Source organism: Salvelinus sp. IW2-2015, linkage group LG20 (assembly GCF_002910315.2).
Source record: "Salvelinus sp. IW2-2015 linkage group LG20, ASM291031v2, whole genome shotgun sequence".
Classification (NCBI taxonomy): Eukaryota; Metazoa; Chordata; class Actinopteri; order Salmoniformes; family Salmonidae; genus Salvelinus; species Salvelinus sp. IW2-2015.
Window position 1 is genome coordinate 51,610,817 of NC_036860.1, and position 18,202 is coordinate 51,629,018.

The 18,202-nt window shown below is 42.7% G+C and overlaps 1 protein-coding gene across 2 annotated transcripts; it reads right to left on the reverse strand.

Annotated features, from left to right (window-relative positions):
* Positions 1 to 1,092: 1,092 nt before the first annotated feature.
* On the reverse strand, positions 1,093 to 18,202 carry LOC111980979 (vascular endothelial zinc finger 1). Of its 2 annotated transcripts, XM_024012078.1 has the most exons (6): positions 18,132 to 18,202; positions 7,847 to 8,601; positions 6,406 to 6,475; positions 5,838 to 6,000; positions 4,186 to 4,221; positions 1,093 to 3,587 (listed from the first exon to the last, which is right to left on the reverse strand). In XM_024012078.1, exons 1-6 carry the CDS (start codon positions 18,162 to 18,164, stop codon positions 3,235 to 3,237), a joined length of 1,410 nt encoding a protein of 469 aa, XP_023867846.1. In that variant the 5' UTR covers positions 18,165 to 18,202; the 3' UTR covers positions 1,093 to 3,234. The 2 variants fall into 2 exon arrangements, with proteins under 2 accessions (XP_023867846.1, XP_023867847.1); XM_024012079.1 differs by lacking the exon at positions 4,186 to 4,221.

Genomic DNA, 18,202 nt, shown 5'->3' on the forward strand with positions numbered 1-18,202 from the left:
AAAGGAAAACAGCAATTATGTAGCCGTCATGCTATCATATACTTTTGTATTATTTATAATTCCCAAATGCTTTAATTTTTCATAAGCAAAATTGCAATAGCTGAATAACTGCTGTACTAAAGTTAATACATTTCTGCAAAATAATTGTATTCATTCATGAAAACAAGAGGCAACTCATGTGCAACAGTGGCCTCTGACTTAATCCTCTTTGAGAGGAGGGGGGACAAAAGGCTCCAAACAAAAAACACCTGCTTCTTACTAGCTTGCTTTTCCCTTGGGGTACTTACAATTCAGATCTAAACTGAGCCTCTAAGAATGGTCGTCACGCTTGACTTAAATTGTTTTTTCAGTTGGATCTCATAAATAATGTTGGCAGCAATAAAACACTGATTTCATCCTCTCATTTGGTCAGATGAGATAGCCTAATACTGCAACACTGGATAATGTTGGCCAACATTTAGGTACACTGAATTATTCTAATTAATATATATTTTCTTAATGAAAACACATATCTAATATTCATCTCCTTTATCTCTTCATAGATTTTACCATTTTAAATAGGGTGCATCATCCAGCCACCTTGAACTGTGTGTACACATCAGAAGAGGATCAGTTGAAAAGGAGGGGGAAATTGACATTTGACCTGAATAAACAGCACATCAATTGTCATTTATTCTGCAGCAAGCCATACAGACTGGAAAGGTAATTTCCGTGACATCAGCAAATCAATAGAGCATCTATGGGTTGGTTTCACGGACACGGATTAAGCCTAGTCTTGGAGTAGGTAGCGGTTTCCATGGTGAATCTCTGTTGACAAATATTTTTTTGTCTAGGACTAGGCTTAATCTGTGTCCGGGAAACCGGCCATTGGTGTCTCAATCGCTGAAAAAAAGGAAAGATTGTTTTTTGTGCCTAAAATCCAAAATGGCACAAAGCAATCTGACAAAAGATTAAACACTATTGCTGTCAATTAGGCTAAGTTTGAACATATGTACTACTGTGGGGTGAGACTAAAAGCTCTCTAATGAGTGGAACAGTTAGCGTCCCACTGCAGGCTGACTAATCAGGAAATGGCACACAGCCACCCAACCATCATGTTTTAGTCATTTTATTTAGACATCCCAAATAGAAGGCAAATAAAACATTGCGCATGTTTACGTAATTTGACAAACATACATTTTTAAAAATGTAGGAATGTTTTACCTTTCTGCTAATCAGAAAGTCTTCATATATACAAAATTACCGCTGTTAATGTTCTAATACAAAAGATTATCTTTCACATGTCTAGTATTAACTACCACATCCTCAGAACTAAAATTGTTTTGTACAAAGATATACATTCAACTGCCTTCACAGGTGTCCCAATCATTTCCAAATCATTTACATTTTTTTTGTTGAAAACGCTTAAACGTTCAATTCCAAATATTCACTGAGTTGCATCTCATAATTATATAAAATTTGGCAAGCAGAATAGGCAATTACAGTGCATCTACTCAATGCATAAGAAAACACTTATCATTGGACTTTCTTTGAAAAAACTCAGAGGGAAATACAACTCACATGCATCTTGTGTGTGTGTGTTCTTTCAGGACAGAGTATACTATACCTCACACAGCAAAAAAAACTTGCAACGGTGATATGGCATTCACCAAATAAAACTGTTAGAGAGAACATCCTTAGGTTTAGCTAAGTAAGAAGCCTTATCTAGTAATGGTAATCTATGGGTCTTAACAGCCATAATGTCAGAGATGTGCAGCCCAGGACATGCTGGCCTGACTTGCCTAAATCCTGGCCTTCCTTCGGCTGCAGCAACACTACAACATGATCTAGTAATTCATTATTTTCATACCCTTCTCAGAAATCATTAGTGTTTTGTTCTTCATACATCAGTCACCTCATCCATAAATCACCCTGACACAGGCGGAGACTGAAATGGATAATAAGATTATTAAAATGGACGGCTATGTTAACAAAAATAAGAGTTCTTGGATCCCTAGTCTTTGAAGGACTTATTTTTTCTTTTAACAAACAAAGATATATGGTGAGTTAAATATTACAAAGTAACATGGAAAAGACCAGGATTAAGTTAGACATGTATTCAATTAACCTCAAATAAAGTTGACTGGGCTACTCTCAGCGAGTTTCCTGAGCAAAAGGTCCAAACTTTTGGGGTCCTCAAAAACAAAATTATAAAAGGTTATAAAATATTTCTAACAAAACTAATCTCTCCCCAACATGATAATAATAGTTTAAGAAATAAACATTGGTGAACTTTAGGACCATTCCCTCAATGGTATTTGTAAGCCACTAGATGGCCCTGTTATTATGTAGGCCGGTTACCTAACACTCCAATTTGATCTTTGATAATACTGCTGTTTAGTTACACATGGGATATGCTTTCAGTGCAAGACTCGTTCCTTTCTCAGTTTGTATAAAACAATTGACATCAACTGATGACCAAATAAAAGAAACACACCTCTGCCATCCCTAATAAAGAGAAAAATAACTATCCTAATTTTACATATTTAACAGTCAACAGGGACAATGTCCAGATATCCACTTCAACAAAATACAGAATAAATTGTTGACAGTGATAATACATTAACATGACAACTGTACAAGTTAGTCAATGTACCTCAAGAGCATACATCCAATTTTGAAAAACAAAGTTACACAAATGTGAAAAAAAGAATAACCTTCCGTCCAAATGGAAGTCTTTGTCCCTTTTGTTGAACTCATCTCCTAAAAACATTAAATACGGATTAACAGGCTATAGATAAAACATAAGAAACACATTGTCTTTGCAAGATAACTTGTGGAACAATAAAACCAACAATTCATACTTATTGCATTAGTCCTTTTAAATGTAGAATTTTTTCCCCCCATTGCAAAGGTATGGGTGTTTACGTGAGGCTTGAGAGTCCCTCCCTCTTGTTAATCCTACCGTGACTGGAATGTTGACATCACTGTTTAACATTATCCGACTCACTACATCTAGGTTTGACGTCCTTCAGATAATAGACAAAACCCTATCTAACTTCTACACAACTGTTCTGGTTCTCTCTTCTGTGATGTAACATTGGTTGGGGTGGAGCCATGTGACAGGGTAGTTCTCTCCACTGCATGGCACAAGTAGGCTAAACGTTAATTTCCATGTCTGAGGAAAGGGCACAGGGTCAGGGGCCCGAGGGCTGGGGAAAGATGGTTAATTTTTCTCCTTATCTCGTTTTGTTTTTACCAGGGTGGGGACGAAGGCAGGACCTGGGACAGAAAAGACATACTCTCCATGGATCTCATGGCGATGTTGAGGGGCCCAGACATTGTCATGGACATGGGGGTGCTGATGGCCAGAGGGTGGGCGATATTCATGTGTGCCGTGGTAGGGATGTTGACCGAGGCGATGTTGACGGGCCCAGTGATGGTGACTGGGTGTTGGAGGCTGACGTTAACTGTATTGGTGGAAATGTTCATTTGCGTCGCTATTGTGACAGGGTTGTTGATGGAGTTGCCCCGGTTCATCGTGGTGGTGATGGGGGTGGAGGCTGTTACAGGTGTGGCTGAGGCAGAGTTGTGAATGTCATTACTATCTAGAGAACAGGGGATAGAGGATATAGTATTAAAGATGTTGTCCTTTCCCTCACTGCTAAACCAATCGAACAAATAGCTTTACACTGATAGTTATTGGTTATTCTCCGTCATTAAGCAGAGGGAGGAATGCTCTCCATACACTGCAAAAAAATTATCTCCACACTCAAATGTATGCAAAATAGTCCAGAGATTATTTTTGCAGTATATGCAGTCAGCATTCTTCTTCATCTTTACTGCTAATGCAGCACACTGACTGAACTATAATAACCTTTATATTAATAACCATTAACAATTTTAAATGCGGCAAATGCATGCTCTTCCAAATCAAATACCGAAGCAGGTAATCACGTATAGGCAAAACATTAACTTGGTCATTCTTGCTGTGCAAAGTATAATAAAAATTAGAACAGAAATCTACAAGACAACATTTCCAGGGATGCAATGATGATGCAATGTTTGGAAACGAAGTGGCACACTGGCATAAGTTTACCAACAGCCTAACGTCTTGTATTTATCCTTGCCTTTTACTTGTGTYTGTGATGTGATTGTGTATTCTTGGGAGGGGGTTAGATTCACACGATGCTATGTTATCATTACCTTTTCGTCCCCCTGAGGAGTTCCACTGCCAGTCCCCTATTCAGAAATACAGACACACAGGGGTTATAATGGACTGTCTGCAGGCCAGCCAAGGCTGCTCCGCTAGGACGCCTCTCAGTGCACTCTACAGGCCCCACTTCAGGTGGGTACACACTACCTGGCTTGCTAGTCCCCAGGGGGAGGAGGGAATGGGCCATACGCTTACTGTGGTGACAAACAATATCCTACTTGTAGTGAATGGGCCATACGCTTACTGTGGTGACAAACAATATCCTACTTGTAGTGTTCTCTGTGCTGTATGTGGCAGTGCTCATTCAGGTGGCAGCTAACGCAGAGTGAATACACAACACAGCAGTGAATCTTTCCTTTCAGTGGCCAGGGAAAGACCTTGTTGCATCTTCTGTCTATGTGTAACTGAAAGAGGAAACTTAGAACTGTTGATTAGGTGGCCTGAGCTAGGCTATACTTTGTTATTGACTACACCTCTGAGCAGTGATCCATGTGTAATATGTTATGATGCAGTGTTCTCTGGATGGGAAGAGATGAACAGGGTTGTACATGTTCCACAGGAGAATCACAAAAACACGTTGGCTAACGGCCTGAATCACCACAACTCCAATACAGCACTTTCACAAGTGGAAATTCACAGATGAATAAACAAAACAGGAAATACAGACAGTAATAGCACGAGGGCTGAGGAAGAAGCCAGTTATTGGGCTGAACTTGACCGCCATGTTATGTATTATACATTTATAGTATATTTAAACGGTTACAGTGCCAGTGATTTTTCTGAATTATTTACTGAGCAGTAATACAAAGTAAGAGTCAATACCACCAAATATATATCAATAACACTAATGAGAAAGACTAATGGAAGAGCAATACTCTTTGAAAAACCCTGCCCTCCCTCTTCTAATTATCTTGCAAGCTGCACAAATCAATTGAGTGGAGGAGCTGTAAGTTTGCTGTGGTTGGATCAGATATCATTGTCTATGTTCCACTTCCCTCTGCTCCAACACGAGCCAATTGCTGAAAGCGCTTTAAATTTAGAACATATTTCTGCCACAGGCCATTCACTTCTGTCAACGAGAATGCATGTCATCAGATTACATACCTCAAGCAGAAGACCCACAAAAAACAGCACAGCATATACATCTCCCCACTCAGACAAACATCCAATTCATGTTTAAAAACAGAATGGTACTCAAGGGAATTGGGGCAAAATGTAACCAGCGAAGAAGACATGGTAATGTCCATCATGGACAATGTACAGTGGGACTTTCCATGTCCTGTAGTGCTACTCTAACTACACAGAGAATGAAACCTGCCTAAGGATGAAGTCAGCACCAATCAATCAGATGATATTTTCACTGTCATGTGAGGTTTGCCCAGACACTGGCCTCTGGCACACTGTCTGGGTATGGAGTAAAAGACAACTTCTAGGAAAATGTCAGTTATGGATTGAGGAGTGTGAATGTTCAAAGTGTGTACAAAATAATTAAGTAAAATAACTTTTGAAGCCCTTTTAAGTAGTCATTTTAAAACAGTTTCTCACCTTTTTATTTTATTTATTAGGAATGTAAAACCTGAAAGGATTTTATTTGAGTTGGGAGGAGGGCAGTGGTTGGTGAGATAGGACTGACGTGACATACCTTTGTTACAGGAGTTAAAGTTGGTCTGGCCGTGTGTCTTTAGATGGCTGGTGATGTAGGCTGCGCTCAGCATCTTGCCGCAGATGTTGCAGGTGACCTTCCCTTCATGTCGGATCATGTGGGAGCGCAGTCTGTCTTTGGTGGCGAAGGCAGAAGTACAGGCCTGGGAGAGGACAGGAGGACAGGACAGGGTCAGAAGGTCAGGCCAGAGGCACACTACTATTCATAGGGCCACACAATTTCATGCTCCAGCTCGGTGCAGCCTGGACGGAACATGTCCAACTTTAAAGGCTTATAGATAGTCATAAATCTCTACTGGGGCCACAGGGTATACTGCAGTGTGGTGTTGTGGACAGACTGCCATTACAACACTATGACTAATGGGCTCATTTTAAAGACACTAGTCTAGCATAGGAAACTAACAATTACTGTCCGTGCCGACAGAAAGGAAAGTGCAAAGTGGGACAATTGATGCTAGACGACAGACATGCAGCTCAAGTTGTCAATAATGAACTGCTGACAAGTGGCCCTAATGAGGCCACACAGTACAGTTCTAGCTCTCTCTTACCGTTACTTGGCATTTGAATGGTCTTTCTGAGGAGTGGACATGCTTCACATGGCAGCTCAGGTGGTCTGGCCTGGAGGAGAGAAGATAAGAAAAGTTACAATCTTGCTGTAGAATATTAATGGACACACAACACACTGTACTTTTGACCTTTTCCAGTGAGACTCAAATGTTCACTCAGCCCACTCATCGCAGCACCCAGAAGTACCATTAGTTAGTTTGATTGAAAACCTGGACTACAGCAGACAGGCTGGGAGCTAAATCATTTCATCACCGATGATGGTGTGGAGAACTAACACAGGCAGCTAGGCCAAAGCAAAACACTCACACTGGTAGTGGTTTTGTTACAAAGGAGAGGAGTCAATTAGAATATTTTCAGGAGTGCTGTGAACTGGAATGGCTGTTCTCCTCTTGTTTCACTGTTAACTGAGGAGGACAGCAGCTTCCAGACAGACAGAGTGCCTGCAGAACTGCCAGTGACTCAGAGTTGCGTTATTCTGCCAGCCGGCCTCTCACTTTTCAGTGTCCCGATAAACCTCTGCGTCACTGTGTTGGAACCAAGCCGGACTCTGCCCTTAACTGCCGAGCTCTGAGATTATAGTTTGGACAGAGAGCATAATGTTTACATCAGTATGAGACGCTGGAATATTCACTCACACCAAACTTCTGCTGTTATTTGAACAACTAACAAGCTGTAAGAGCTCTTTGCTTCTTGGGTTTTCAATGGTTATTTGTAATTTTGCCATTACTCATGCCAATGAATTGCACATATGACTAATGATGCATAACTGGAAGTAGTGAGTGGATGTTGCTGTAAATGTTGAAAGAGGCCATCTTACAAGGCCACTGTTGGCTTTGCTTGGAAAGACAGGAATGCTCAGTCATTCCAGGTGGCTCAGACTTAAAACAAACAGGGCCCTGTAAGCAGCAACACTGGAGCAGAGTGGGAAAACTAGGTGCGAGTTAAAAGAAATCCCAGGCTGCTGCCTCCCAGGCCTGTTTTAATGGCATTCCCTGGGGAAGGGGAAGTGGTGACAAGCTGGCGGGAACCACAGCCTCACTCCTCTCCTTTGCCTGTCCTCGCAAGAGGGAACTCTCTGGGACACTGAAGTTGAACTGCTCTCTAAAAGCGCAACTGTTTAAACATGCTGGGGACCACAAAGGCACTGAGTCAAGATTATTCAACGCTCCTATAAATCCGTGAGCCTGAGGGCAGCTGCCAATGGGACATGTAGAATGTCACATTGAACAACAGATGGTCATACACTCCATCTCAGTGCTCGTCTAACACCACATAGAAATTGTAGACTAATAGCCATGTACTAACAGGATCAAAATTGGTTGATGTTTGAGTTCAAATGAGTTTGTAATAAATAGCAAGCACTTTTATTTGAAATATAAAACAGCTAGCCAGGGTTAGTGAAAGTGCATGGCTGGAGCCTACCTGGAGAAGCCTTTCCCACACACGGAGCAGACGTATGGCTTGTGGACTCCACCGTCGTGAGAGCGCACYTGGTAMGTCATGCGGTCCTTCCTCTTGAAGCGCTGRTGGCAGATGGGGCACTSGWAGGGCTTCTCYTCCGAYTGGGACAGCTTGTGACGGTTCAGYTGGTAGACGTCTCGGAAGGCCTTMCCACACATCTCACAYCCYTGGTTCTTCTTCACWGGCTTGGCAGGCTTRTTGGGCTGGCTCTGCTGSGGRARYTTGYTCATAGAGGCTGGAGACATGATYCTGGAGGCTGAYGACACYGAGGMGGTGGCCGTGGTMAGGATGCCTGCGATGGTMGAMATGTAGGAGGGCTGCCCACTYTTCTCCCTGGGCAGGSTYGAGATGAYYGGCACCATGGTGGGGGCRGTCTGYGCRGTCTTCTTGGGCCGSGACACCATCTTGARGCCCGTGTGGCAGGKRTCGTGGCGCCGCAGYTGGTAGCTGTCACGGAAGGCCTTGTTGCAGTAGCCGCAGATGAAGGGTGTCTTGCTCTTGTGCTCCTTCTTCACCACGGGCATGGGTCCCCTGCCGCCACCTGCCCCGCTGGCCACGTTGTCTTTGAGGAGCTCTGCGGCGCTGGCGGGGGGTTTCTGGTCCAGGGGGATGGGCATCACAGGCTTCTGGTCCACTGGCTCATTCACAGAGTTGAGCAGCGGCAGCAGGCTATTCTGGGCCACCTGATGCTGGTGGTGGAGGGCTTCATTGGCCTGCTGTAGAGACACAGCACAGCAAGTTTAAACACTGGTCAACAACATACAGTACATTCGGAAAGTAGTCAGACCCCTTGACTTGTTCCACATTTTGTTACATTACAACCTTACTCTAAAATGTATTATATTGTCCCCCCCTCATCAATCTACACACAATACACGATGACAGAGCAAAAACAGGTTGAGAAATGTTGAAAATGTATTAAAAATAAAACTGAAATATTACATTTACATAAGTACATAAGTACCCTTTACTAAAATACTTTGTTGAAGCACCTTTGGCAGCGATTACAGCATTGAGTCTTCTCGAGTATGACACTACAATCTTGGCACACCTGTATTTGGGGAGTTTATCCCATTCTTCTCTGCAGATCCTCTCAAGCTCTGTCAGGTTGGATGGGGAGCGTCGCAGCACAGCTATTTTCAGGTCTCTCCAGAGATGTTAGATCGAGTTCAAGTCCGGGCTCTGGCTGCGCCACTCAAGGACATTCAGAGACTTGTCCCGAAGCCACTCCTGCGCTGTATTGACTGTGTGCTTTGGGCTGTTGGAAGGGGAACCTTCGCCCCACTCCGAGGTCCTTAGCACTCCGAAGCAGGTTTTCGTCAAGGATCTCTTTGTACTTTGCTCCATTAATCTTTCCCTCAATCCTGACTAGTCTCCCAGTCCCTGCCGCTGAAGAACTTCCCCAAAGCATGATGCTGCCACCAGGTTTACTCCAGACGTGACGCTTGGCTTTCAGGCCAAAGAGTTCAATCTTGGTTTCATCAAACCAGAGAATCTTGTTTGTCATGGTCTAAGAGTCCTTTAGGTGCCTTTTGTCAAACTCCAAGCGGGCTGTCATGTGCCTTTTACTGAGTGGCTTACGTCTGGCCACTACCATAAAGGCCTGATTGATGGAGTGCTGCAGAGATGGTTGTCCTTCTGGAAGGTTCTTCCATCTCCACAGAGGAACTCTCAGAGCGACCATCAGCTTCTTGGTTACCTCCCTGACCAAGGCCCTTCTCCTCCGATTGCTCAGTTTGGCCGGGCGGCCAGCTCTAGGAAGAGTCTTGGTGGTTCCAAACATCTTCCATTTAAGAATGATGGAGGACACTGTGTTCTTGGCTGCAGGCTACAGACATTTTTTGGTACCTTTCCCCAGATCGATGTTTCGACACAATCTTTTCTCTGCGCTCTTCAGACAATTCCCTTGATTGGGCTGGGTTTTTGCTCTGACATGCACTGTCAACTGTGCGACAGGTAGCCTAGTGGTTGGAGCGCTGGGCCAGTAAACCGAAAGCTTGCTAGATCAAATCCCCGAGCTGACAAGGTAAAAATCTGTCGTTCTGCCCCTGAACAAGGCAGTTAACCCACTGTTCCTAGGCCGTCATTTTAAGAGTAGAACTACAGGTTGAAACTACCATGAGCCTTCCTCGCTCTGCCTGCTACAGGCTTGTTATAAGAGAGCGCACTGAAAGGTCAGGTTTTGTTTGTGTTACTCAACACAGCCAAATGTACCTCACATCCTTGTAGCTCTGCCTTTCTCCTTTATGTAACCCGGCACTTTTTGGAGATTAGCCTATGTCTTGACATTCCTCCTTTATATAACCGCTCTTGCAGTGAGAAAATAGTTTGGGAGGAAATTAATTTAGCATTAGGCTCTTTGTGTTGTTTTACTGGCTCAAACAGCCTACTGGGAATAGCCTAATCTGGGAGCCATTCACATGCAACAACTAGGCCTATTGAGAACAGCTTAATCTCACTGCCATTCACAGGCCACATTTTAAAATGCTCCGGTGCTGCTAGGAAGGCTTTGCTTTGATGACTTGTCTGCCTCAGCCTTAAGCATGAAACACACAGAGAATCTCACTGCCGATAGACTGCCGATGGTTACTTATCACAGTGGGAGGCCGTTCCTTCTCTTGACAAAACAAATGTGATATCTACTGCGTGCCGATCAGGTAGCGACGAACCTACCGATTCTACTTGCAGAATCGCAATGCTAATCAGTGCACGTCCGTACATCCACAAATGAGCCAGTCACACTTCATATGCAATGTAGGCTATGGGATGGTAGCTAGCTAAGTGCACAACATCAAATACTTCCTCCAAGATAGCTAACCACTGTAGCTAGCTAGTACTGACATTATAATTAAATCACAATGGATTAGCTAGTTTCCATGAAGCTGCTGCCTGTGTTAGTGCAGTGTCCTTAGCTAGCTAACTCGGAAGCTATGTTGTGCTAGTTAGCGAAGATGCTAAAGTTAGATAGCTAGCTAAACCATTGGTTTTGGGCGGGCACAGGCAGTATGGGATTATGGAGAGTGAATTAAATAGTTTCTTAATTTTGCTAGGTAGTTATCTAGTTGTGACCTTCCGGCTAGTATCAACAAGGGCTTTCGACAAAATAGCAACATCAGCGCAAATAGCTTGGAATCTAGACCATAAGCAATGCGCAGGGATATGCATTGCCAAACAACGCTACTACCACTTTCTGGTTTGGAATATTTTAACAAGGCTGACAAGTTCCAAGGTCTTTGCGGTATGAACATCAAATGTGAAATAAAAACATTTAAAAAACTGTCGACACTGTTCAGATGTGCTAAGTACTATACTGGCAGGCAAACGTTCGACAATCGTAGCGTTGTGTCTGAGCTTTTAGCCTAGTTACATGTGTTTACACAACACATGGAGATTTAACACTGGCTCTGTGCGGTGCCCTTTCTTAAGTGATTTCACAGCTCTTCCACTGAATTGACGCTGCAAAGAGTTGGAGTGAAAGCATGGCTGCATGCCGGTGTGATTGCGAGGCGAAAGCCACTGCGTCTGAAGCCACACCGAAATAGACAGTGAGTCATTCTGGGCGCATGCGTGGCAGAGTAGACCACGGGGGCCAGAACAGAGCAGTGAGCAGACTGAAAGTATATCAGCGGGGGTTCTAGTCAGCACTTCCGCCCCTCTGCTGAATGACTAATGACATGCGAGAGAGACAGCCGAACAACACAACAAAGACAACCGGAGGAAATGTACTGGAAGATCTGAAAACATTCAGCCAGATAATCATCACAATAAACCTTTAGTCTGAAACCACACTGACTGGGAAAATCACTTGCTAAAACCCCACTGCAAGAAGTTGCTAGGCTCTATTGACTTCCAAGTCCCATATAAAGATTCATCTTTGTGCCGAGCCACAAGTATTGACGTTTGGGGCATCTATTTGACGAATCACGCAAAAAATGCAGGGTCAATGACTGTGGGTGTTTTACAGGGACAAAAATAGGCCCTGGCTGTGTCATTAGTGAGGAGGCACACAAACAGCCTGCTGCTGCTGAGGAATCTAAATCTGCCATATATGAAAAATGATCCCGTCATGGTGGTGCTCATTCGTCATGTGTGCAAAAGTAGTCTGCCAAAATAGAGACAGGCTGGGAAGAATCCAGCTTAGTGCCCCCAGCAGCAGCCTGTGCATGAGCTTAGCTAAACTAAACACGGTGCTCCCCTGGTTAGCTAGTAACACAACATTACAATGGACTTCATTCCAAATGTGTCACTAAAACATGAACAAAAAAACATGAACAAAAAAAACGAAAGAATTAACAGAAATGCAGTGGTGTAAAGTACTTAAGTAAAAATACTTTAAACTACTACTTATGTCGTTTTTTGCAGTATCTGTACTTCACTATTTCACTTTACTACATTCCTAAAGAAAATTATGCACTTTTTACTCCATTCATTTTCCCTGACACCCAAAAGTACTCATTACATTTTGAATGCTTAGTAAGACAATAAAATGATCTAATTCACACACTGTTCAAAAGAACATCCCTGGTCATCCCCTCAGCCTCTTATCTGGTGGACTCACTAAACACATGCTTTGTTTGTAAATTAAGTCTGAGTTTTGGAGCGTGCCCATGGCTATCCATAAATGTTTTTAAAAAGTACCAAAAATTTGCCATCTGGTTTGCTTAATATTAAAAGGATTTATACTTTTTACTTTTGATACTTAAGTATATTTGAGCAATTACATTTACTTTTGATACTTAAGTATATTTAAAACCAAATACTTTTTGACTTTTACTCAAGTAGTATTTAACTAGGGTACTTTCACTTGAGCAATTTACTATTTTTAGGTTGAGTATACTTTTCCCCCACCACTGCAGAAATGTGTGCATTAGATACAGTCCACCCACTCTCTTCCTCAGCAGTGTGACTGCGTGGGCTCTGGGGCTGTGCAGGTTAAGCCCCGTCTCCGTAGCCACACGTCAGGAAACAGAGGAGAGCCACAGGATGCCTCCATGTCTAACCGCAGTGGTGAATCTCTGCCATATTACACTGAATACACTAAGTGAAACTTGCCATCCACATAAAGAACCAGATTCAGCCACCACCCAAAGCAGCCCAATTAGAGGAGCTGGCAGAGAGGGGAGAGGCCTTAATGTGCTGTTGCTAAATCAGTCAGTTTCAGTTTAAAGAGTACATGGTTGTGCTGCACAGCAGACAGAGCAGAGTTCCCCCGCTGTGGGAGAAGGTTAGTGACGTCAAAGCGGGAAGCTACCCGACTGACATTAATAAATAAATCACGCAGCGCTGGAATATGTTGTCTGCTTGTCTGCTCCTTGGCTTCAGCGCAGACTAAACAGTCCTCTAGATCAGGGATTAGCACTACACTTCAGGGAAGCACAGACACCACACCAGACAGACAGGGATGTATTTAGGAAAAGGATGTGACTGGGGATCCTCCGAATGTGGCAGCACTGTGTCTGCTTACAGACCCACAATGTCCTGGAAAAAATGTATAACGTTTATCATAATTTAACATGTTTATCTAGCTAAATATACTAGGTTATTATGAGAAATATGACACTCAGGTGATCTATCATTAAATTATGCAGAACGTAGGTCAATGTATTCTCATCTAGCGTAGTTCAAACAGTCATGTGATGGTAGCCAGTGTGACGTCTGCAGAGCTGATAGGCCTGGCTGGGTGGATTTAACATCCCGCTCTAGAACATAAATCGGCAGAATGGCACTAGGGCTGATGTGCACAAAGAGAGCCAAGCATGCCTGTTAAGGGTCATTATTGCTGTTCATTGGAGCTTCTTAAATTGGGGAGGAGGACCCCACAAATAGTGACCGTTATATTTAGTAGGTCTGGGAATTGCCAGGGACCTCGCGATACGATATTGTCACAATACTTAGGTGCCAATATGATTATGTATAGCGATTCTCGCTATCACAATTCAATTACTGACATTTAATTGCAATTTGATGTTCCAAACATATTGCTTATGCTATGTCTGCTGCAGAGAGAAGAGAAAGCATGAGAATATGAGTTGATCAGTCAATTAAATAAGTGCTGAAAACATGTTGGCTCACTATTTAAAAAGAAGATAGAGAATAAGCTTTGGGATGAAATATAACGTATTTTGGTGCCAACTTTTGTATTTATGAATTATTTTGCAAAAAAAATCAATCAACCCCCCCATCACTAACATGTAGGCTAGCCGACAACTTGATTGTCATTCATCAGCTTCAGAGCCCAGCTTGGGGGCTACTCAAATATCTTGACATCCGGAGAGAAAAAAACTGTATCCAGTAAAAACTGCTGCAAGGTCCTACAAAAATGTACATTCATATTGGTCAGGTCACACTGACCATTTCCATCTGAGACCAAAGGCAGGCATAATAGAGTAGGATGGAGAGGCAAAGTCTTCTCATCTGGGTCTTTCTGATGTGAACACTTTATTGAGTTAATAGAAACATGGCCATTTCATCAGATGAAAAATAACTGGAAACAAACACACACACATCCTCACATTGACCAACTGAAATGAAGAGGGACGCTGCAATTAAGACAACTGCGTTCTCTTCCGCAAGTACGAAAGGGAAAGGTCAAATACCTGACCCTTCCCTTTCACGTTCAGCCATCCATCGATCCACCCACCAGGGCTAGCCGAGAGGGAGGTTGGAAGAGGGGGAGGAGAAAATAAAAATAAATCCCACATTCTCCTCCTTATTTCATCTGCCCCATTGTGGAAGACAAATCCAGCCAGTGATGCACTCAGTGCTCAACAAGAGGTCTTTGTAAGCACATCTTCACCCATTTGGCGCCTCTATTCATGGGCCAGGGTCTGCATTTCTACACACACACACACACCTCAGCCCAGACGCGCTCTCAGACCCAGGAACTCAGGGAGAACGCCACCGCACCCTCCCACCCCTATTGTCTGCGCACCTGCTCACACTCACAACCATCCGGGATTAGTCATCAATATCATGATTTTCTATCCCTCTCTCGGTCTGTCTGAACAGGACCTACTGGCCGGGGGGGGGCTGTACACTGCAGACAGCAGCAGACACAGCCACTGCTGCTGCAGACAACCTGGCCCCAAGAAAGACGTGCAGGGCCTGCAGCGCATTCACGCTGCTCTGACCATTTTGATACAAATGTGCTCTGAAGGCTGGGGTCACTCCAACGCAAATAACATCAAAATGGAAGGCAGGGAGAATAAGCAACTCTGAAAAGACACTAACAACACTACTGATCGGTGACTGGCTTAGACTTTATTATGTAGCAAACAGTGATTCCTTTAATGGTTTATTGACTATTTGCTGTAAGAACAATTACATGTGAAATAGGAAATAACATTTTGAAAGTCTTTGTAGCATGGTTGTTCATTTCCTATGCAGCTTTTAGAAAAATAAACAATTTGTAGCCATCTGAAGAACATTGATGAATAACCTTAAATTGACTGCAAATGTATTGCCTTGCCACTGTTTTCAATGTCAGATTAGCTAACAAGTCTGTCCTAAAAACAGAAATGAACATCTTTATTTTTGGAACATTACATCCCTGCCTGGAGTTTTTCCCAGTAAGCTATCGCTGCTCAGGCAGTTCCAACATTCTACTGTGGGATAAGCTATAGGCATAACTGGAGGTATTTTACAGCTCTGGTACTTGCAGGACGTAGGTGGAGCAATAAAAAGACCCTAGACGTAGGCTAAACTAGACGAAATGAATACTTGTGGTAGCCTATTCAAGCATACTCCAGGGACAGATTGAGTCATATAGGAGAGGTTGTTGTGGCCATTCTCATTATCATGCTACCCTGCTGCCAACATCCTTGGGATCAATGAGTGAGTTAGGGCTCCAGAGGAGAGAGGCGTTTAGCGTGAGTCATACGGACGCAGAAGCCAGCGTCACACAGCCTTTCTGTCAGGAACAAGGCATCCAGTGACAGACGCACCTCTTATTATGCGCTGTTGCAGATGAGTAATGAAGGATTATGTGTACTTTAGCTCTCTCAGAGAGCACAATAGCCTTTGTCAAGCACCAATTTTTTTCATAAAAGGGGAATCAAAGTGAAAGTATTTTCCCCCCCTCTGCTCTTGAGTAGTGACAAGTGGTTGATCCCTCTGGCCCTGAGCTTCAACCGTTTGATTAAACAGTGGTTCATAGTCTGATGAGATGGGCTAAAAGAAATCTACACTGAGACAACAAAATAGTTCTCCTCCATAGGGGTGAAAGAATCTGATAGGATCAAGGATCAACGAATCATCAAGACAACTAAGATAATAATAATGTTAGGCTAAATAGACAGTATTTTGGTTTCCTGCACTGTCCGCAAGATGAGGGAAAAAATCCTTTAAAATCTCACTGAAGGTGAAAATGAGTCACATGAAATGACACAATGATTCATGGCAACTAGCAGTTGCATGGGAGAATTCTGCAAGAGGGCTGCATTTAACATCAACTTTCACCCCATTTGCCACTTCCTAACATCTACCGATCAATGAGGGACTGTTCACATTAGCATCATCACATCACACAACACCATACTACCCTCAGTAAAATTGCTGCACCGTGCTCAGTATTTGGAGACTGACTGCCACTTAGCCTCAACTTGGCCCTGCACACAAGCTCTAGGCCCACTCCAATTAGCCAGCAACAGCTGCACATTTCCAATACTTTTGGAAATAGAACAGAGTTAGCTGCACCAGGGACAATTACAGCAATCACTTCAAAGCAGAAAGCAAGACTAAAAAGGGCTTGCCCGTAGAATAAGAATTTTAAACACTCAAACAATCTGAGCTCCCATTCAAAAAAGAAATAATCTATTTTTCAAGATGGAGCCATGTACCACTGGGGGGGGGGCTGCTCCGATTTCAGACTGTTAAACTGATCCAGTCCTGCTGGGGGCCTAGGCATACTTTTACGAGTGAGGTCAACTCCATGGAATGTTTATAATATAATGTATAAAACGTGTGTAATACTAATATTATGACGAGGACTATTTCAATTCAGGTGTGAACCAGGTTGCCCAATTGAACACAACCATCATTATTTGAATTGCAACATTGTAGGCCCAGCTCTGAGTAGGCCAAACGGATTGAATCGTTTTGTGGTTGTGGAACTTGACACAAAAAGGACTAGCTATGATGACAATTTATTCCAACAGTCCCCAAGGATCCAAATCAGATAAAATACAAGAACCCAGCTAACGGATAAAATATCTTAGCTGCATGAGGTTACCTTGGCCTTAATTTGTTGAAAAACAAACACAATAATCATTCCACTACAACTGTAGGCTAGACCTTTGTTTACCTGCTTGAAAAAACGATTTAACGCTATTATTAATGGCCGGCCCAATAGGCTAGCATAAATGTGTCCAATTTTATAAACCAAATATGATACGTTGGTGCAGTGATGCTGTAACGCAAATCTGGAAAGAAACTTAGATTGAATGCAACCCAAAGACAAAAATAGTAACGTTAACTTAGCTATAACCAGCTGGCCATGTTGCATAATATAATGGTTAGTTAGCTAAAACTGAGATAGTTAAATGGATTGAAATATCCCTTTCGCAAACTGAAATAAATCACTGTTTATATTTTGTGTGCAAATTGAATTCCTTCTTTACTCGCGGTCATATAATATTAGCTAGTAGGTCTAACTTAGCTGGCTATTTTGAATCATTGAGTGGGAAGGAAAAACTTAAACGCTGACTGGCGAAAAAGCAACGAAGTAAACGTCAATCGGGAAAGTATTTCTCGCTTTCTAGTGAACCGAGATCCGATTATTTTAGGAAACTAGCTAACTGGCTAGCCATTGTTTATAAAGTAAAGTTATACCGTCAGACAGTAAAAAAAAAKCGGATCAACGGTTCCGGGCAACAACAAAAAAAAACAAGGCTGGCTGTGGCGTTCTTGGAGCTTGCGAATGATCGATCTATGAATAACGTTTGCTGGCTTTGATCTAACAAGCTAACCTACATAACATAAACAAAGCTTTACGTTAGTTAGATAACTAAGCCAACTAATTTGTGTTTTTTTCCATCACCATAGTAACACAGAAAAAGAGAGAAAATGAAATGTTTCCAAACGTCATGCCCAACCTCTCAGCTGGAAGCCTGGATTGATGTACCATTGTTTTGCTTGGATAGCTTTACTTAAAATTATACCTTTGAAAAACGTCAGACTGTGAATGTCTTTAGTTTCCTACAGTTATTCCATCAATGACCTTACTTTTCGGGTATCAAAGTTCACTTACCTGAAATAGAAATGTACTCCAGCTCGGTTCCATTGCAACACCTAAAAAAATCTGCAGGAAACCTACAAGAA